Here is an 18547-nt window from a genome sequence, read left to right as displayed (position 1 = left end):
TTGCTTGACGCAGGGCTGCCACAAACCTTCAGTTTGTATAAAACGCGTTATCTGCGAAGTATAATAAAGTGAAGCATAATAAAATGAGGTGTGCCTGCATATATTTTTGAGCTTTTTTCTATGCCTCGTATGCCTCTTAAGCTTCTTTATGTATTTTCCATCCTTTTGTGTCTGTGCTTCAGTCTGAAGACCGTGCAGAGACACGCTTCATGTTTAGTAAACTTCTAGTCATCTGTGTTCAATTTGGTCTTAACTCCATGAATTGAGTTCTTCGTTTAGGTATTCTACTTTTTAGTTTAGAAATTCCAAATAATAATTATTATTAGATTCTAAGTCTCTGTTAAAATTCTCCATCTTGTCACCTGTTTTCTTGAATATGTTCATCCAGTTCTTTTAAAATGTTTGTCTCCTAACTCAATGTCTGCATCACTTAGTTTTCTCTTGTTTGTGTCTCCAGAAATGCCACGTAATTTTTTACTGAATTCTGGACATTGCATATAAAAACTCATAGAGTCTCTGGAAGATGTCTTCTTGCCCCAGAAAGGATTTACTTTTGCTTTTGGCAGGCAGTTAGGCAACGGGCAGATCATTTTAACCCAATCAGCGACTGAGCTGATTTAATGCTGAGTTTCAGTCTTTTTAAAAGCCTTGTCTATTCCTGCTTCACTGTTATTTTTACAGTGTAACCCTTCAAGGGTCCCAGTGAAAAGCCTGGGGGGGTTTACGGAGCCTCTTCTCTTTGGTAGGCTCTGAGCTCCAATATCTGTCTTCCCAGCCCCAGGAAACTGCCAGAAGTTCTGCTCAGCTCCTTAGCCACTTCCTGCTGACGTCTTAGCGTTTCATCCTGCACTGAACTGGGCAGATGCCTCATGAGGAAAAGTGGTGCTGAAACTCACATTTACCTTCTTTCTGGAATCTCAGCCACTTAAGTGCTGGAGTAGCTCTCTGATGATTTTGACAGATTTAAACTAAAATTTCTCCATCGTTTTTAGTTGCCAAGTTGCTTTTGGCAGGAGAGTTGTTCTGATATAAACTAATCGGCCATAGCCAGAAGCCAGGAACTTAATTTTTAAGAATGATTTCCAGCAAATCATGGTAGCCATATAGATTCCCCTGACCAGAGATATTTATGGTTTTTTGAAATCAGAATCCTTCTTACTCTCTAATTCCACAATTGCCATCTACTGTAATTTCCTCAATTATAAGACGCTTGAGTCTGAAATAGCATGGAGGAATACACACTGGTCTCTAGCTGGAATGTGGGAAGTACCCTGTTCTCATCAGCTATACATCTATAGCCCATCTCAAAGTTGAGCGCTCCCAGTGTCTTTTATACCTTCTTATATTACACTTACTACATTATATTGTAACCATTTGTTTACTTTTTCTCCTCTGCTAGACTGAGAGCTGGAACCTGTTGTATTTATCTTTATACTCTCAGTGTCTACCACAGTGTCTGACATTTAGAAAGTATCAGCAAATGGTTTTAGAATAAAGGTTTCTTCTAAGTAACATTATTTATAGATATATAATATCTATTAAATTCTCATTAGTGGTAGTTTGAATGCAAAAATATTTTTCCAGGAGTTCCCTGGTGCTCCAGTGGTTAGGACTCAGTGCTTTCACCACTGTGGCCCCGGCTTCAATCCCTGGTCGGGGAACTAAGATCCTGTAAGCCATGCAGCATGGCCAAAAAAAACAAAAAACAAAAAAAAAACAAGAAGATTTTTCCCCTGGACTTGCCCCACATTTTGGGTGAGTACCCTGTTTACAGTCTGTGGATTCTCATGAATTGAATACATTCAAGGGGATTTTCAGATTCCCTGGGTGTTGCGACAGTGGAAGAGACTAATGAAAAAAGAGACTGATAACATGGACATTTTTAAATGGATGTCAAGAGATTCGTGTTCACCCTCGTCAGCACCCCGGAAAAAATTTTTAAGTTCAGAGTTGAATAAAATGTACATCAGACCAATAAGGAATGCCACGCTCTCCTGGAGTCATGATCTGTCCAGCGCAGTGCTTTGATTCTGACTCCAACGAACTTTCTTCCACACCAGTGCTCCCTCCACTTTTGACTGCCTTAACACTTGCATGGGAACACAGATATTCTTTCAATCAGGTATATATCTTTCCTGTACTATTAAAAGTTAAAATTACAGTCATATTAGATAATGCTGTAGTCAAATTATTCTGTGCAGATGAATACCTGACAGACATACTTTGCTTTCATGCCAGGTGACTGGTATCTGAATTCTACTAAGTGTAGAGTGAATATATTTCTCTATTTGAAATTAAAGTTGGACTTACTTAAATTAAGGATTTGGTTTCCTGACAGATGTCTTATTCTCTTCCAGGTTCCGAGTCTTCATGCTTAGGATTTGGTATTTCTAATAACTTGAACCAACAGAAATGCTGGTAACAGTTGCATGGACTTCCTTTTACTGACTTTCTTACGCTCCAGAAACATACCATCCCATGTTCAAAGGATGGAAGTCCAAAGAATTCTTATCTTTATTCCCTAACATGCCTAGCTCCATCATACTACTGGTCAGTCCTGTGTGTTTCCTACCTAACAAACCCAGATCAAAGCCAAATGAAATGTCTTCTCCAGACTTTTCTCACTCCTAATTTTATAAATAAAAAATATTTTTATTTTTTATATAAATACTTCTTAGATTCCAGTTTCTGTTAATGATGGACTAGCTTGATCATCCACAGGTAATAATGATGAAATTGGACAATTTGAAAGTATTGTAGAGTAATCAGAAACAGGCAGAAACTGAATAAATCTAACCTTGAAAGACAATGGGTGACATTCGTTTATGGGTTTTTGCCTGAGGGCATTCTCCAATCCTGGGTCAAGAACACAAAGTGAAGGTGTTGAAGGATGGAGGTGGAGGCCAACAGATCAACCAGAAAATGAGAGGGAAAAATCCAGTTAAAAAAATTACTATACATGTAAGGAAATAGGAAAATGTGATCCTTACTCAAGGGAAAAAAATAGTCAATAGAAACAGACTCTGAGATGATCCAGATATCACAAGGAGTAGACAGTGACTTTAAAGCAGCTGTTACAGATATGCTGAAGGACTTGAAGGTATACACACAATGAATCCACGTGGGGAATCTCATCTGAGAAATAGAAACAGTTAAAAAGATCAAATGGAAATGCCAAAGCTGAAAAGTATAAATACCTGGAATGGAAAGTTTACTGATTGGGCTTAAAATCAGATTGGAGAAAACAGAAGCAAGAGTCAATGAACTGGAAGATCAATAGAAATTATCCAATCTGAAGAACAGGAAGGAAAAAAATTAGAGAAAACACATATCTTGGATGAAGGCAAGAAATAAAAGTAGGGCAGAATTGAAGTGAATGCTCAGTACTAATAAATTCTAGCAATTAATTCTTCAAAGAAAAAAATTGAAAAATAAAACCTGGATTTGGGGTGTCTAGTTCTTGTAGTGTTTTTTCCAAGAGTGAGAGGGAACATATCTGATTTCAAAACAGTGTGTTTTTGTTGGCTTTCTTTCATAAGGTCATTTGTCTCACGTGACCAAAGTTTCTTAGCTTTCTGTCCTCTTCCTCTTTTTTCTTTCATTCCTTCCAGTGTGGATGGCCTTTTCCATCTGTGTGCTATATTCTGGAGCTATTTAATTATGAAGACAACTTCTGACAGCAGACGAGGGCAAAGGAAACATGGGATAGGTCATCATATACAGTTCCATTCTTAATTGGTTTGCTTTTTGATGCATTCTCCTGTTGTATTTCACTTTAACTCTAAGTTTTGATATTTCACATCATAGTGAATCATTTAGTTATTTCTAAGCATCAATCTTTCTTAAGAATCTGTGAATACAAAATACCAAATGATATTTCAAAATGAGTGACTTTTAATTATTGATCCCTCTAGATACGATTCTGTTTCTTTTGGTTTACCCTTTATAGGTGTTTCACCAAAACCAACAGCACTTTCAGCAGCAGCCCCCTTCCTGTGGTCCCAGTGGTAGCACCTTATCCTCAGGATGGTTTGGAAATGAAGCCCCTCATTCACATGAAGATGCCTGTATGTCTGGCTTCCACAGTCCCCGACTGTGGTCAGTCACCTGAGAAGGGCATCAAAGATGACAAGGCACGAAGACCTGCTCAGCATATTTGCTGTCAAGACAATAGAAATGAGACCAGCTCTGATTGTGTGGAAGTTGCAGCAGAGTTCAACAGAGGTACAGCAAGACATTATAAATCTTAAGTTTCTAGATAGTCTTCAGTTAACTAAGAACTGTATCAGGAAAGGTGATGCTTTCAGAATGTTCTCTCTGTGATCAACTCACATATTTCTTAGATATTGGGTGGGGGGGGGGATATTGGATACTTAAAAAAAAGTTGACTCAATAAAGAGTTCTTTGAAATTTTGTTATGCACACCATTCATCTCAGGTTGTTCATCCTGAGAACATTTTGGAAAATAAATCCAAATAGGCTTTGATTCAGTTTGTACCTGAAAGTAGGCTTGCTAGAAGGATGCATTTTGTGATCCTGAGCTTTTTCATTTGAATTGATTCTGGAGTTGTAGCCTCTCTTTAAGATGGTAATTTTGGGGCTTTTAAGGGGTTTCCTTTAACCCTGAGATGAATTGTACAGCTGTTCATGAGAGCTCAACTTTATTTTAAACCTTTTAAACCTACTGTCTCCCTCAAATTCAGACTAAATGTAACTGGGCTCTGATTTTGCTCATGATTCTTTATTGCTCAAGGTAATGTTTGTAGACTGCTTTGATAAAAATCAGCCTTTATCATTTCCAAACCTTTGTTTTTCAGGAGACAGCTGTGTGCCTTCAGAAACAGAGAACAAAATTTTAAGTTGGAATCCTCTTATTTTGCCACCTGTTTCAAAGGATTGCGCTGAAAAGACACCATGGTCTCCTCCTGGCATTCCTGTAGACAGCCCTTCAGGGGTCCTTCAGCAATCCCAGGAAACCTGAGGATGTGTCGGTGCTTCGTCATGTTTCCACTTCAAGCCAGTAACTGCACAAAACAGGCCTGGGGATGGACTGTGTGAAGGACATTAATTCAATTCAGAGAAAAATCGTTATTTATTTTTTGTAGTAGTAATGTCATATGAATGTATCTTAAAATGTGTGCCCTTTTATATTATTTATGCCTTAAAAGTTTCCCTCCCTATTTCTTCCTCCCCCTCAGTAGTAAACAACCTGGTTTGGCATAGTTTTCAATCATATGAGAGCAGTGGGATCATTCCACGTTGTCCAAGAGCCTCAGCGACAGTAAGAGCCCCTCCTACAATGATCCCACCTATTGGCTGACTCATCTAAGAGAGAATTGCACAGGCCATTGGAACTTTTCAGAAGGAAAGCTGTCTTTCACTATCATGTTATCAGACTTTCTGAGAACATTTGTAGTCAACCACAGTTGTAGCCTGATGTTTGTAATAGCAGATGTCTTGTGAATTTGATGAGTGCCTTCCACAGAAGTGATAGTTGACCTATAGACCGTCTGCACATGGGCACAAGTTATGTCCAGCTTTCTAGGCACTAATCACAAAGGGTGTCATGGACATGGTGGTGGTTAAGTCTGGTTGGGTTATTGTAGAAGCAGAAAGGGAGCCAGGGCCAGAGAGAAAAAGAATGCCTACTAAAATTTTAAATTGCATTTGTTTATAACATGGTCACCATGGGGCTCTTTTTGACTGTTTCTAAGAGTAGGAGCAAAATAAGACTTTCAAGTAGTGACTGGAAGAGAAAGATGTGCATTTTAAGAAAAAAGGGAAGGTTCCAGGGGGACTATCTCGGCGGAAGCTCTCCCATTAGTATAGGATGTGTCATGGTACCACAGCCCCTGAAAATCGATGTTTTCTGATTTCTAGCTTGGGCAATACCTGGAAGATGGGAGTGTCAGAAAAGAATCTGGAGGTTTGAAGTTTCCAGACATTTTTTTCTGAATGTCGTCATTGTAACAGGCACCGAAAGCTTCGATTAGCAGAGCTCATAAATCACAATTGTTGCCGCCTCTGAGTGACGAGGACGTTTGCAGCTGTCGTTGGAAGGCTTTTCTTCTCCACATCTAAAACAAAACAAAACAACACTCTAAGTGTATTTAATAGCTTGAGTCAAGCTTTACGGATCACTGCTCTTTTCTGGATTGTGCATATCCCTTTGGGGAAGAAACAGATCCTACCTAAGAGTCAAGCAATTCCAGCATAAGTGGAAAACGTTTACAGTTTCCCAACAATTGCAGTGAAATAGACTAGCATACTGTACTAATCGACTTTCTATATAAATGCATCAATATCCCCTTACATATGTCTATATACTTTATAAATAGAACTGTTAGTGGAATGTGCTTTGTGAGCTGGGTCACTATGCAAGGATTACTTTGAGTAGAATGTAGTAGATATGATTTCCTAGTCGGGTATCAGGGATGCTGCAGTCAAGTTCTCCATTCCAGACGTCCATGCCTGTAGTATACTGGATTTATTCTTCATGTTGCTTAGATGCAGTTAGCTTTGGAGGGGGATAGCTGTGTCCCTTACTTCTGTGGCTAGCAAAGGACAAAGTCCTAGCACACAGAATATAAAGACATAACCCTGTGTTTCCAGTCAAGTTACGGCAATACAGTCACAAAGGGAGTTTTAGAAAACTGGGGAGTAAATGTTTGTAGGCAGTCATTTTGATTCAGGAAACAGAGGTGTATTAGCATGAGCCTTAGGTCATAAACTGCTTTTAAAGATTGACTTTGAATACGGGATTTGTCCACTAGGAAGAGAAAACAACTTTACCTTTAGGGCAATCTCATTGTGGACTGCTTTATTTATATTATTAGTAACGCTGTTTTAAGTGTTATCCCTTTTATTGTATTTTATTTATAAAAAATGCCTTTATATATTGAGATATATAAATATAAATATATATATAATTGCCTTCATGTTTAGGAGTTATGAGTGCTCTCTAACCGTGAGTTGTTCTGAACTTTTAGCCCTGCACAGTCACCCAAAACAGTCCTACCTAAGTCACTTGCCAGGAAGTCAGAGGAAAGTACAGCGTGGGCGATGGCTCTGACATTTGTGAAGTAACTGCTGTGTACCAGGCACTGTGCTGGTGCTTGTTACTGCTATCTCAAATCTTACTGTTAAGACACATCTACAAAGTAGGTGGTAAAGTCCCCAGGTCACACAGGTGAGCCACAGAGCCAGCATTTGAACTTACCTGGAGCTGTAATCTGAGCTCCTTCCGTGTTTCCATACCGCTTTCCGAAAGCATTGTGGTTCACTCTCCTGATGGAACTGGTCCAGTTCTGTAAGCCCTGGCCCGCCCCGCCATGGGATTCCTCGGATGCTCTAACTCCACAACGAGAGAAGCTGCCTCTGTCCTCCATGGGCAGAGCTCTGAGCCTATTGCCTGGTCTTCCCGGAGCCCTCATTTCTCTCCATGACGCCCCCTCACTACCATCCGCGCACGGGAATTTGACCTCTCAGCGTAATAGTGATCCTGTAATCTGTCAGGCCTCTCTGTTTCTTCTCCTCTTAGAATTCGCTGTGAGTCTTTGTTTTCGCATAAAACTCCCCCCACTCCTACTATGTTATTTCACTAGCTCCTTTTTCCCTTCTTTTGGTTATGCGCTGATCGTCTGGTGATGGGTGCGCTACAAGATGTAAGTGGAACGGCAATGTTTTAAACCTTTTGAAGTGGTCTTTAGAAAAAGCAACTCTTTCTGGGTTTTGTTTTTGTTGAATGAGTCCTCAAGGGCGAATACATCCTTACTAAGCTGATTGTGATGCAAATCTCATTCCAGCTACAGTACTGCCAAGAAGTTAACTTTATAACTGAATTTCATCTGTGTTGCTCTCTTTTAAAGCAATGACTTTTAAGATGCATGTTTTTGTATCATATTGAAAAGTATGTTTTATTTTCCTTAAAGTGGTAATGTTTGAAATTGTACATATTTTAAATGATGTAGCTTCGACAGGTTTTATTTTGTTGATTTGATTTTATATTAAAAGAGAATGCTGCTTTCATGTAGAGTAGCACGTGAAGATGGGGATCCTGATTGCTCCCTGTTTGTGTAAAGCTGCTTATAGCCTGTGATTGGGGTGGGTGTACATCTCACTCTGACATTTTTGGACCCCTGTCCTCCCCTGAAAATCCCCTATGCACATCCCAGAGCCCAGTGAGTTAATCCATTCTGTTCTGACTGCAGAGATCCAGGCCCCGAAGGAAAAAGATCCAGGACAGGTATTTTATGGGAGGCTGGGAAAATACGTGCACCAAGGAGCTCTGTCGAAGCAGGCAGACTCCCTTTGGGGAACTCAGTATTTCTTTGGAAGGAAGCAAGAATTAGGAGAGAAGCAGCAGGAGAGTGAGGAAGAGGGGTCCCTACTGAGACCTCACCTATTTTTACCGTTTACCTATGTCCCTATGAACCCCAGGGTAGAAATTTAGTCTCAAGAAGCAGCTTTGCTTTACTGCCCTGAAAAACTCAGTGTCTGGGCTGCTTAGACCAGAAAGCCAAGAGGGACTTTTGCACGGGGTGGGGCCGCCTTGTTCTGTTGTGTTCCCCAGATTTAAAAGAGCCTTCCTTGAACCTCAGCCCCCGTCCTGAGAGCTGTGAGGGAACTCGAAACCCCTCGTCTAATGAAGTCTGAATCTGTGAGAACCTAAGGAGAACTTAGTTTCTGTCAGTTTTCCGTCTCCTCTCAGGCGCCACTTTCCTGATTCCTGGCAGGATGATCCCTTGGCTCTCTCGCTGTTTCTTCTCATCTGAGTCCCCTGCGGAGGCAGCTCTGCTGACTCTTCCAGGCAGTGGAACAAGCATGCATTTGTGTTTCACCCAGATGTCAGACACACACGCTTGGAGTCAGTGAGTCATGCTGGCGGCTGACAAAGTGTGACTTTGGCTTGGCCGGGTCCCCTCTCAGCCAGCTCCCCAAGCCTGGTGGCAAGAGCCCTGTCCCGTCTCGTTGGCACGGACTCCGGGGTCTAGCAACTGTGAGGCCCTTTGCTCACGACAGGCTCGGTGCTATTCCTACATGAAAGGTGAAAGGGAGACAAAGGCCCTGGGCACCTGGCTCTGCTACCAGCCCTGATTCAGCTGGTCCTACAGTAGAAGCTCGTGTTCTTGGGGAAGGAACTTGGGATGTGGAAAGAACTAGACGAGCACATCTATTGCAAGAGTTGAATGAAGGGCACACATGCCTGTAGATCTTGCTTCCCATCCCCTAGTTTCCTCCCAGTAGGGAAACCTGGAGCCCAGCTGAAGCCAGGTCAGCCTTTCCCTGTGGGAGCTGCAATCGGAATAATCCACTGGTGAGAGCATCACGTGTGATTTATCGAGGGATTTCTCAGTTCACGGACTTGGTGTGGAAGCAGGCAGCTCGCTCCTATGGCACCAGACACTGGTCCCGGCACCGTGGTTCTCACTTGCCCTCGAACAGCCGATTCGTCTTCTCCCCAGTCGTGTGTCTTCCTCGTCTTTCCACCTCTGTCTTCCACAAGCTGGGCCAGGACTTGTCTCATAATCAAGTCATTTAGAGGCCCTGCAGTTGAGCCTCGTGCTGGTTGTAAAAGCCGGATATTCAGCGGGAAGGGGTAGTGGGGTCTTAGCTACCTTGGCTTTAACACTCAGTATGACCGAGGGGATGTTCCCGTCCCCACCTTCTCCCCTAAGCGTGTTGGCACCTTCCCCTTGAGGCCTTATGGTTTGGCAGTCACTGTGATGGTGATGTTTACTGGAGCCCCCGGGGATTCTTGTGCAGGATGCGAACCTGGGGTGGTGGGTAGTGGTTCAGTGCCTACAAAGAACAGACACAAGCGAAGGAGAGAGAGATGCCCTGGGGGTGCCCCAGATTGTTCCCAGAGGACAAGAGAGACTGAGCATCACGCATGAAACTCAGGACTGTTTCCTGGCTTTGGGGATAAAATCGAGCTTACCTGTCATTGCCTCGGGGCCACCCCTTGAACCCCGATATTGGTGACTTTGCTCCCTGAGGGTGAAGTGTGAGAGTAAAGTTAGTGGCAATTACACTCTCCCAGCCTTCCTGACCTCCAGAATGACTGGGCTTCCATACTCACCTGGGAACAGGCAACCGCCCAAGGCCGGTAGGAAGAAAAGGAAGAGGTGCGTTTCTTGAGCAACCAGCACAGGTGTTGGGAGAATAACCCTCCCTTCCCTGACACTCAGGAACCCAGAAGGGGGTGGCCCTAGATGCCCGAGGTTGGGGGTTGGAGCCCTGATGGACATCTAGCACTGGGGAGAGGTCACAGCTAAGGAAGAGCCTAGATTCCTTGCCCAGGGGAGTCTATATCTTATGGGGCCACCTTACAGGGTCAAGCAACCCTGCCCTTGAGCTTCCCACTCACAGGGGAAGGTGTCCAGGTGCCGGGCAGCATACTGGAACACCAGCAGAGAGTCACCGTTGCCACTACCATTCCTGTGCCTGCCGCATCCAGCACTGCAGGATAGGCGCTGAAGGGGGTGGTCTGCTAGGCGGGGTTGCACGGGATAGGTTTAGAGCCGCTGCTGAACTTGGCAACAGTGGCTTATAGGGTACCAAGCAGGCTGTGCCCTGCTCATCCGGTTCCCCCGCCACCTGAGGTGGGTGATCAAGAGCAAGCCTTGACACAGAGAATCTGGAGACCAGGTCTCTCCCCAGGAAAGAGATGCTCTGCGTGCCTGTATTCTTGAGGTTTTGAGTCCCCAGCCAAGTCCCCTACATCTGGCACGGGAGGCAGCAGGCCAGTTATCTCGGCAGCCTGGGGCTGAAGGAAAGGATGCCTTAACGCAAGGAATTCCCAGCGTGGAGAAAGAGCAGCAGGAAGCCAAGAGCCCACCTCTGTCCCAGGAGGTGAGACTCAGGCGCGGAGTCGGGCCTCCATCCTTATTTAATCACCAGCACCTGCACCTCCCCTTTTCCTATTTCTTCTGATTCAAGCCAACTGTGGCTCCCACCCCTAGGCCTGGGCCTCCAGAACCTCCCCGGGAGGGGACGGAGGGGAGAGATAGCAGTGGGGGTCACCTGAGGGGAGGGTGCAGAAGAGGACAGAGGCTGGGGGTGGAGGGACTCAGGAGGAAGGAAGCGAAGGGACAGAGTCGGGGATGCCCCCGGGTTCGGTTCGGTGGAGCAAACCTGGGTTGCTCCACGGCGCTAGCCTTACGGCACCTGGTGTCTTCACCTCAGAGGGGTATCCAGCTGTGCGGTGATTCAGAGCCAGGACGTGGAAGGCATAGAGGACCCCCGGGTCCAAGCCCCCCGGCCGCCGGCCACTGCTCTCCGGCTCTATGTCACCAGCTGCGGTCTCCCAAGCCCCAGGAAAGAGATGCTCTGCGTGCCCCCGGGGCCTCGGACGGCCCATGGCAGCTGCACCTCGCTCTGGCGTCTCCCGTAGGTCAGGCGGCTGACGGTGAGGTGACGTTGCGGGTAGCTGGATATCCCGGGGCGAGGGTGGGTACACACACAGGCGTGTGCCCTCCTAACAACAACCATGTCCGCGCGCGCATGCGCGCGCATGCTTATTACGGTTTTGTTGAGAAAAGCTGGTGACGTGCAGATCGGGGTTGTAGCGTTGACCACTTCCGTGTAGTTTTAGTCTGTGTTACCCTAGACTTACACACTGGCCTCAATTTCCTCCTCTACAAATGGAGGAACAGGAGATTACTCTGACTGCGTGGCGTCCTTTTTTGCCTGAACTCAGGTGCATCCGATTCACGTTCACGTGGGGCTTGTGCTTTCTGAGGCCCTGTGTCTGAGAAAGGTAACGCCTCCAAGTTTTGCAGCAGGGAATCCCTGTGCCTTTCCACCTAAAGGGCGATGCCTGGAGGTTCCCCATCCCCCTCTCCACACGCACGCCACCCCTCACTCACTCAGCACCTACAGCAGGATGCTCCGACTGCTGTTGCCCAAGGCATTTCGGGCCTTGCACTGGCAGGTGTGGCGTGCTGGGTGCGCATCCCGGACACTCAGGCGCAGCTGGGCACCCTCAGGGTGCAGCATGAACCCCGAAGTGCCTGGCTCCACCTGCCGTTGCTGGGATCCCAGCCAGAGGAGCTGGGCAGGTGGCGTGCCCCCGAGGAGGGCACATCCCAGCCAGGCGTCTCCCCCCCTCCAGCACTGACACCCAGGGCTCAGCCACTGCCAGCTGTGGGGCTTCCACAGGGACAGAGAGGGTAAGGCTAGAAGGTGCCCCCTGTGTCTGGGCTAGTGGAGAGGCTTGGAGGTGAGGTGCTGGCCGGCAGTGGAGGAGATGGTGGGGGACAGAGGAGACGGGGCCTGTGGGTTTGACAGTGAAGCCTGTCATGGCCCGGTCTGCCTCCTCTTACAGGCTCTCATTCTATGCCGAATTCCTGTCACCATCTGCTCCAGGCTTTACTGATAGCAGCTGTGTTCCTCGATGCTCCTCTCCCACCCGACCACAGAGCAGCTCCTACAGGTGGGGCCCCTGCCCTATTCACCTCTGCATTAAGCACCTCCTCCTAGCACATGGCAAAGGGCCTCCTTCCCCCTAAAGGCCCACAACCCCTCCACCAGGGCACAGGACCGGACCCATAGCAGGTGCTCAGTTTTTATGCACTGACTCCTAGAGACCCAGGGTTTCAGGTGTCCATGAATCTCCTATGATGGAATTTCCAGTCCCGAGACTGAGTAAGAAGGGAAGGAAATATTCTGAGTGGTGGACCTCCCTGAAAACATGCTAGTCACCCAACGTTTGGAAACCAAGATATGAATCATTTTGTGAGAATTGTTCTATGTGACAGCTCTGCTGCTTGCTTTTCTGAAATTTTTACTTCAATATTTAATTCTTTTTTTCTTGAGTTGGCAATAAATAGGACTGCCAGGGCCAGACAAAGACAGAGAAAGAAATCAGACCAAAAACGAATAGAGGGAGTGGGAGAGGCAGAGAGAGACCTCTGGCACCTGAAACGTTAATGCAAGTCAAGAATATAGTCAGGCATATTTCATGCAAATTGATGCAAAGGAGGGTGACAGGATCCCTCATGGTCTAGATGGTGCTGTCCAGTAATGGCTCCCCCCTCCAAACACACATGGGCCTATCTAGCACTTGAAATGTGGCCAGTCCATGTTGAGATGTGCTGTCACTATAAATACACACACCAGATTTTGAAGACAGCACGAAAAAAAAAGAATGTAAAATATCTCATTAATAATTTTATCATTACATGTTGAAATGATAACATATTGGATATATCAAGCTAAATAAAATGTTTCACTGTTTCTTTTTACTTTTTTAAGTGTGGCTACTAGAAATTTTTAAATTATATATATATATATATATATATATATGGCTCACATTATATTTTTATTGCACAATACAGACCTAGACCAAGCCCCCTGATTGTATGGATCAAAAACTTTGAGTCCCTGGGAGGTGAGGTGACACAGTATCTTGACTTACTTTGCATTCCAGCACAGCTGTCCCCCAGAGCCCCTCATCCCGATTCCAAAGGGCTGCTGCTCCCACCCTGCCCCAGAACCGAGTCTCCAGCCCCCACTCACCTAGCTGGAGCCGGCAGAGGGCGTCGGGGACCCTGAGTGGGTGAGTGCCCAGGCACGTGAACTCTCTGCCAGCCAGGTCGTCCTGGGCCTGGAGGAGGTGGACGGCCAGCGAGGAGCGGCTGCTGGTGCCGAGGTGGGCTGCCATCCATCAGACCAGCTCGGCACAGCAGGGGGCTCCAGGCCCCTCACAGCTCAGCATGATGAACTGGTCTCTGATTGTGGCCATGGTCCAGCAGGTGGGGCCCCAGAGGGGCTGCCCTAGGTAGGGAACACGGCTCGGCATGGCCCTACAGGAGGAGGAATGGCCGGCAGGCCTACCCATCCTTCCCTCCTTCATTTACTGTTTCACTCACTCATTCCTCCATGTACAGAGTCACTCAATCATTTATTCATTCTCCATTTATTGAGGGCCGACCATGTGCCAGGGAAGTCGTGGGAACAGATGCTAAGCAAACAATTGCAGTACAATCTGATGAGTGCTAGAGTATAGGTAGAAAGTCAGACTCTCTGGGGCTTCAGGGAGGAGGACTTTGAAGACAGGATAACATGTAAACTTGGTCTTGGTAGACGGGTAGGAGTTTCCAAGGCAGAGAGAAAGCCAAAGGCATATTTCAAGACCAACATGCAATAATAGAGTGGTAGAAGTAGAGGGTCAGGTCGATGAGCACCTCCCTGGAGGCTGGGAGATGGTAAGGAGGGTGTTGCAGGGCTCTAAGCCCGGACTGAGGACAGGGCACAGTGTGGGTGGAGACCGGGGCTGGAGAGGAGAGAAAAGCTGGGAGGTGGGGACTGAGCAAGTGCTGTCACCTCCTCATTACACGGCAAGTCCTGGAGCTTGTGGTCTGGAGTCCCTCCCCGGATCCCAGGGTCCCACTGGTCTGGCCCCTGCCCACTCCTCTGCCTAGAATGGCAGAGCCCTGCTGTTTCCTGCGTGCACTCACAGGGCGTGATCCGCAGAGGGCAGGCAGAGCCGGGGCTGGGTGCTGGCTGGTGCAGGTGAGGACCCTGCTGCTGGGGAGCTGGGTGGCTGTGTGACTCCAGACGACATTGCCTGCTTCCTTCTCCTCCTACCTCTTTCCCAAGAACTGCTCACCTGTCTCCTCCACAGTCCTCAGTTCACAGTTTGCACAGACCACCATCCTTAGTGGACATCGTTAGACAGAGCCCTAGCTCCCTAAATCCTCTAGACCAGCACTGTTCAATAGGTAGACGTGTGCCACAGATGTGTTAAATTTTCCAAATCTCAAAAAGGAAAAATAACCAAACCCAACCAAGCAAAAAAACACCAACAGTTTTTAACAATTTTAATAATATTTTTGGTTTAACCAAACACATGCAGAATATTATAGTTTCAAGGTACAATAAAAAGTATTGATGAGCCCATATATTAGATTAAGTCTTCAAAATCTAGTGTGCATTTTATACTCAGAGCACATCTCAGTCAGGTTCAGCCACATCCCAGATGATCAAAGTCATGCAAGTGGCTACCCTACTGGACGGTGCAGCTCTAGACTATCACCAACCACTGATTTCATTTTTAAATTAAAAAATGTTTTTGAAAAAATGTTTAGAAGTTAATTAGCTTCATGTGTTCTCCTCTTCACTGAAATAACTATTCTAGTCTTTTGTCCACTTTTGTATGGATTGCTGCTTCTTCCTCACTGGTTGTTTTGGAAATCTTTATGTCTTCTGAAAAGTAATCCTTTGTTTGCTGTGCGTGCTTGCTTTCAACAGAAGCTTCTGATTTCTAACTTCAGCTTCTCAGCCTCAGACTTAGCACCAAATTGTCACCCTCTCTTCCCACTGTGGCCCCCTCCCTGTTTCTTCAGGGTTCAGCCAGTCAAAGGCAGACTTTCTGAGCCACCCCTGAAATTATGGGTCAAATTGTGACTATGAACGTATGCACATTTTCCTGGTAAGAGGGGCCCATGACCTTGAAAAGGTGAAAACCCCTTGTACTAGAGCCGTATTTGGCACCAATGGGTACAATACCTTGAGCTCCTGCCTACTGGAGCCTCTTGGAGGGCTAGGGTACTCCTAGGGGCCCTGAGGTGTGTCAAGAAGCCAAGCCCAGGTGGGTAGGTGGTTGCAAGCCCTGACCCCTCCCCCAAGACCATTCTGACTCACAGATGATATCCAGGAAGGCTCATCACTGCTCAGCCAGTTGACGGTGTTGTGGGCAGGGCACATATACCAGCCCAGGTGTGTCCGATTGACGGGGTCCAGCTGGATCAGATGCTTCGTGACCCCTACCAGGGCCTCTCCAGGGCCTCCGGTGCCTGATGCTACCAGGCAAAGGTCACGGGCTCTGTGACCTCCCACACTGCACATGTGGCCACCATGGAGGTCCCCTCCACTGGGGACAGGTTGCTCAGCTGCACCTGAGGCTTTGATACGGGCACTGGCCAAGGGAAGGAGAGGCCCTGTGTTTGTTATCACAGACCCGGGTCATGCCCAGCTGTGTCCAGCAGCCCAGAGCTTGCTGGCAGGGTTTGGCCTACCCACCGGGCCCTGAGCATCCCTTCTTCATGATCCCAGGTCTCCCCACTGCCTGGAGGAGGGCCCAGCAGAACCCACGCCCAGCAGAACACAATGGGAAACACATGCAAATAGATGCAAAGCAGCCTGCGATGCAGCTCAAGCCAGCCTGGGTCCCTGGCCAAGCCCCGCAGCCAGCACGGCCAGAGCAAGGGAGGGGCGGGTGGTATGGAGCTGGCCTCCGGCCTCGTGTCGGGCCTGGCACAGGAGGTGGCCGTGGGCCCCCTTCCCAGCTCCCCCAGCACCAGGCTTCTGTTCTGTAGGCTCACTCACGGCCCCCAGAGCCAATGCCCCGGCCTCCGCCTTAGACTCTGCTCTGCTGGTGACAGCCACGAGCTGCGGAATCAGTGGGCCTTGGGGGGCGAAGCTCCAGAAGACCGCTGGGGGGCAGGCCGGGAGCCACAGCCAGCTCCACGGAGCTGCCCTGCACTCCTCGGGTGGAGGGGGCCTCCTCTGGTAGTCCTGGGGTCGCCTGGGGCTGCCCTGGAGACAGAGGCAATGCAGGTTGTCTGGGCAGTTCTGGGGTCCCCTGCTCCCCGTCATCGCCCAGAATCTCTGTTACCGGTCTGCAGGGCGGGCTGCACAGGGTTTGACAAGGCAGCATAAGCCCTTTTGGAGTTGGTGGACAAGAGACGGTTTCTGCGGGAGCCCACGGAGCTTCCTGTCAGGCTGTGCTGTAGAAGTGGGTGGGGTGGGACACTGGAGCAGAGGTTCCCATCAGACCTTTTGGAAAGCTTGATAAAAATGTAGATTCCTGGGCTTCATCCCAGACTACTGAGTCAGAATCCCCTGGGCTGGGGGGGAGGGGTCAGGGCCCAGGAATCTGTATTTTAACAAGCATCCAGGAGTCGATCTGATGATCAGCCAGAAAATGACTCCCGAGACTCAGGAGATGTACGTGGCCGCCGGCCGTTCAGGCCCCAGAGATCGCTGAGTAAGGATCCCAGGGGGATTCCAGACCCACTGCAGCAAAAGGAAGACGACCCCAGCCTGCCGTCAGCACATCGAGCATCCACGCGTCAACTGTTAATTACGGAGCACGTGCTCCAGGCCAGGCACAGGCGCAGTGACAAATGAGCCACTCATCCCCGCCCTCATGGAGCTCCCAGTCTCCCAGGGAGTCAGGCAGTAAACAGTCATCATGGACAAGGCAGGCCAGCAGGCGTTCTTTCCTGCTCGGGGCCCAGCGTGGAACCCCAGGACCTGCCTGAGCACCCTGTTCTTCTGTCCCTTGTGGTCAGCATACTGTGAAGAGCCTCAGCAAACTTAAGAAAATAAGTGCGTCGGGGGACAACCGAGCCACGGGGCTCATTCGCACTAGCTTCCGTGGACTGAGTGCCCCCCTGTGCCGTGCCCTGCACTGGACTCTTCCCCTGCATCACCTACTGATCTTAACTGTAATGACGATGACATCCCTCCAGACTCTGAAACATGAAATCACTTCGTCTAAAGCCACACAGTAGGTGGAGGAGCTGGGATTGGAGCCCTGGTCTAACTCCCAACTTCAGATTCTCCCCGCTGCTGTCCCCACAGCTTCCGCAGAGAGAGAAGCAGAGGAGACCAGCATGGAGTTGGAGGGAAGGGATCAAAGGCAAGATTCCGATGTTCAACTGATCAAGAAAAAAGACATGTAGCGACTTCCCTGGCGGTTCAGCGCTTAAGACTCTGAGCTACCACTGCAGGGAACGCGGGTTCGATCCCTGGTCGGGGACCTAAGATCCCACATGCCCCAGGGCACAGCTAAAAAAAAAAAAAAGAAAGAAAAAAGAAAGACATTTAACCCAGAAACTGGTTCTTTCCAACCTCATGGACCCTGCTTTGGCCCACGCTACCAGCATCTCCCACCTAGACTATTGCAAAGGTCTCCCCACTGTTCCCAGCTCCCTGAAAACTGTCAGCTTTGGAGGGAACTTTCTGAAACCCAGATCTGCCCATGTCACTCCATGCTTACTCCCTGACAGCGGCCCTCAGCATAAGCTCTAATGGCTTCTTAAGGTAAAGCAGAGTGCTCTCTGTGCCCTGGCCCTGCCTACCCACCGGCACAGCGTGGCCTGAGCATGACTCGCCTGAGGCCCCTGGATGCAGCAGGCAGAGGGGTACCCGCTGCAGGAGGCTAAGTGGTCAGCTCAGGGCCCTCTGACCCACCATGGCCCCGTCTCCCTGGGTGGCTGCCCCTTCGAGGTTCCTGCCTGGCTCTTGGGCTCCCTGGAAGCCCAGCCCCGGAAGAATGGGGGGTCTGGCTCAGGTTGCCAACCTTGGCCCTCCCTACACCTCCACCCCTGATCTCCTGTTACCCTCACTGTCCCAATTACGGGTGAATTGCTTACCAGATGATTCACTCCATCCATAATGCAGAGTAGTGCAGGGCAGGACCGGGCTGGGGCAGACCTGGGGGAGGACCCTGTGCTCTCTGAACTTTGATTTTAATGAAATTATGAAATTAAAATGCCGAGCATGGAGGTGAAAAAGGCCCCAACCTCATCAAGTC

General features: G+C 48.1%; 2 protein-coding genes across 7 annotated transcripts in view; one reads left to right on the top strand and one right to left on the bottom strand.

Annotated features, from left to right (window-relative positions):
• The window catches only part of CDON (cell adhesion associated, oncogene regulated), a 100653-nt gene extending 92607 nt beyond the window's left edge, over positions 1-8046 (top strand). For all 6 annotated transcript variants that reach the window (XM_067751504.1, XM_067751501.1, XM_067751502.1 and 3 more), the window contains 2 exons: positions 3950-4224; positions 4818-8046. In XM_067751504.1, the coding sequence (XP_067607605.1) occupies positions 3950-4224; positions 4818-4981 (439 nt within the window). In that variant the 3' untranslated portion in view covers positions 4982-8046. The remainder of the gene's footprint in view (positions 1-3949; positions 4225-4817) is intronic.
• Positions 8047-9703: 1657 nt separating this feature from the next.
• Positions 9704-18207, bottom strand: VSIG10L2 (V-set and immunoglobulin domain containing 10 like 2). Its single transcript, XM_067751705.1, is given in 13 exon segments — positions 9704-9801; positions 10370-10420; positions 10423-10489; positions 11168-11337; positions 11340-11431; positions 11867-12108; positions 12110-12153; positions 13522-13774; positions 14463-14588; positions 15649-15794; positions 15797-15922; positions 16182-16542; positions 18097-18207. Coding segments are annotated over 13 exon segments (1887 nt in total).
• Positions 18208-18547: the final 340 nt, after the last annotated feature.

The sequence above is a fragment of the Pseudorca crassidens genome, chromosome 9 (genome assembly GCF_039906515.1).
Source record: "Pseudorca crassidens isolate mPseCra1 chromosome 9, mPseCra1.hap1, whole genome shotgun sequence".
Lineage (NCBI taxonomy): Eukaryota > Metazoa > Chordata > Mammalia > Artiodactyla > Delphinidae > Pseudorca > Pseudorca crassidens.
Note: the sequence above shows the minus strand (reverse complement) of the source record. Positions and strands in the feature narration are given on the sequence as shown.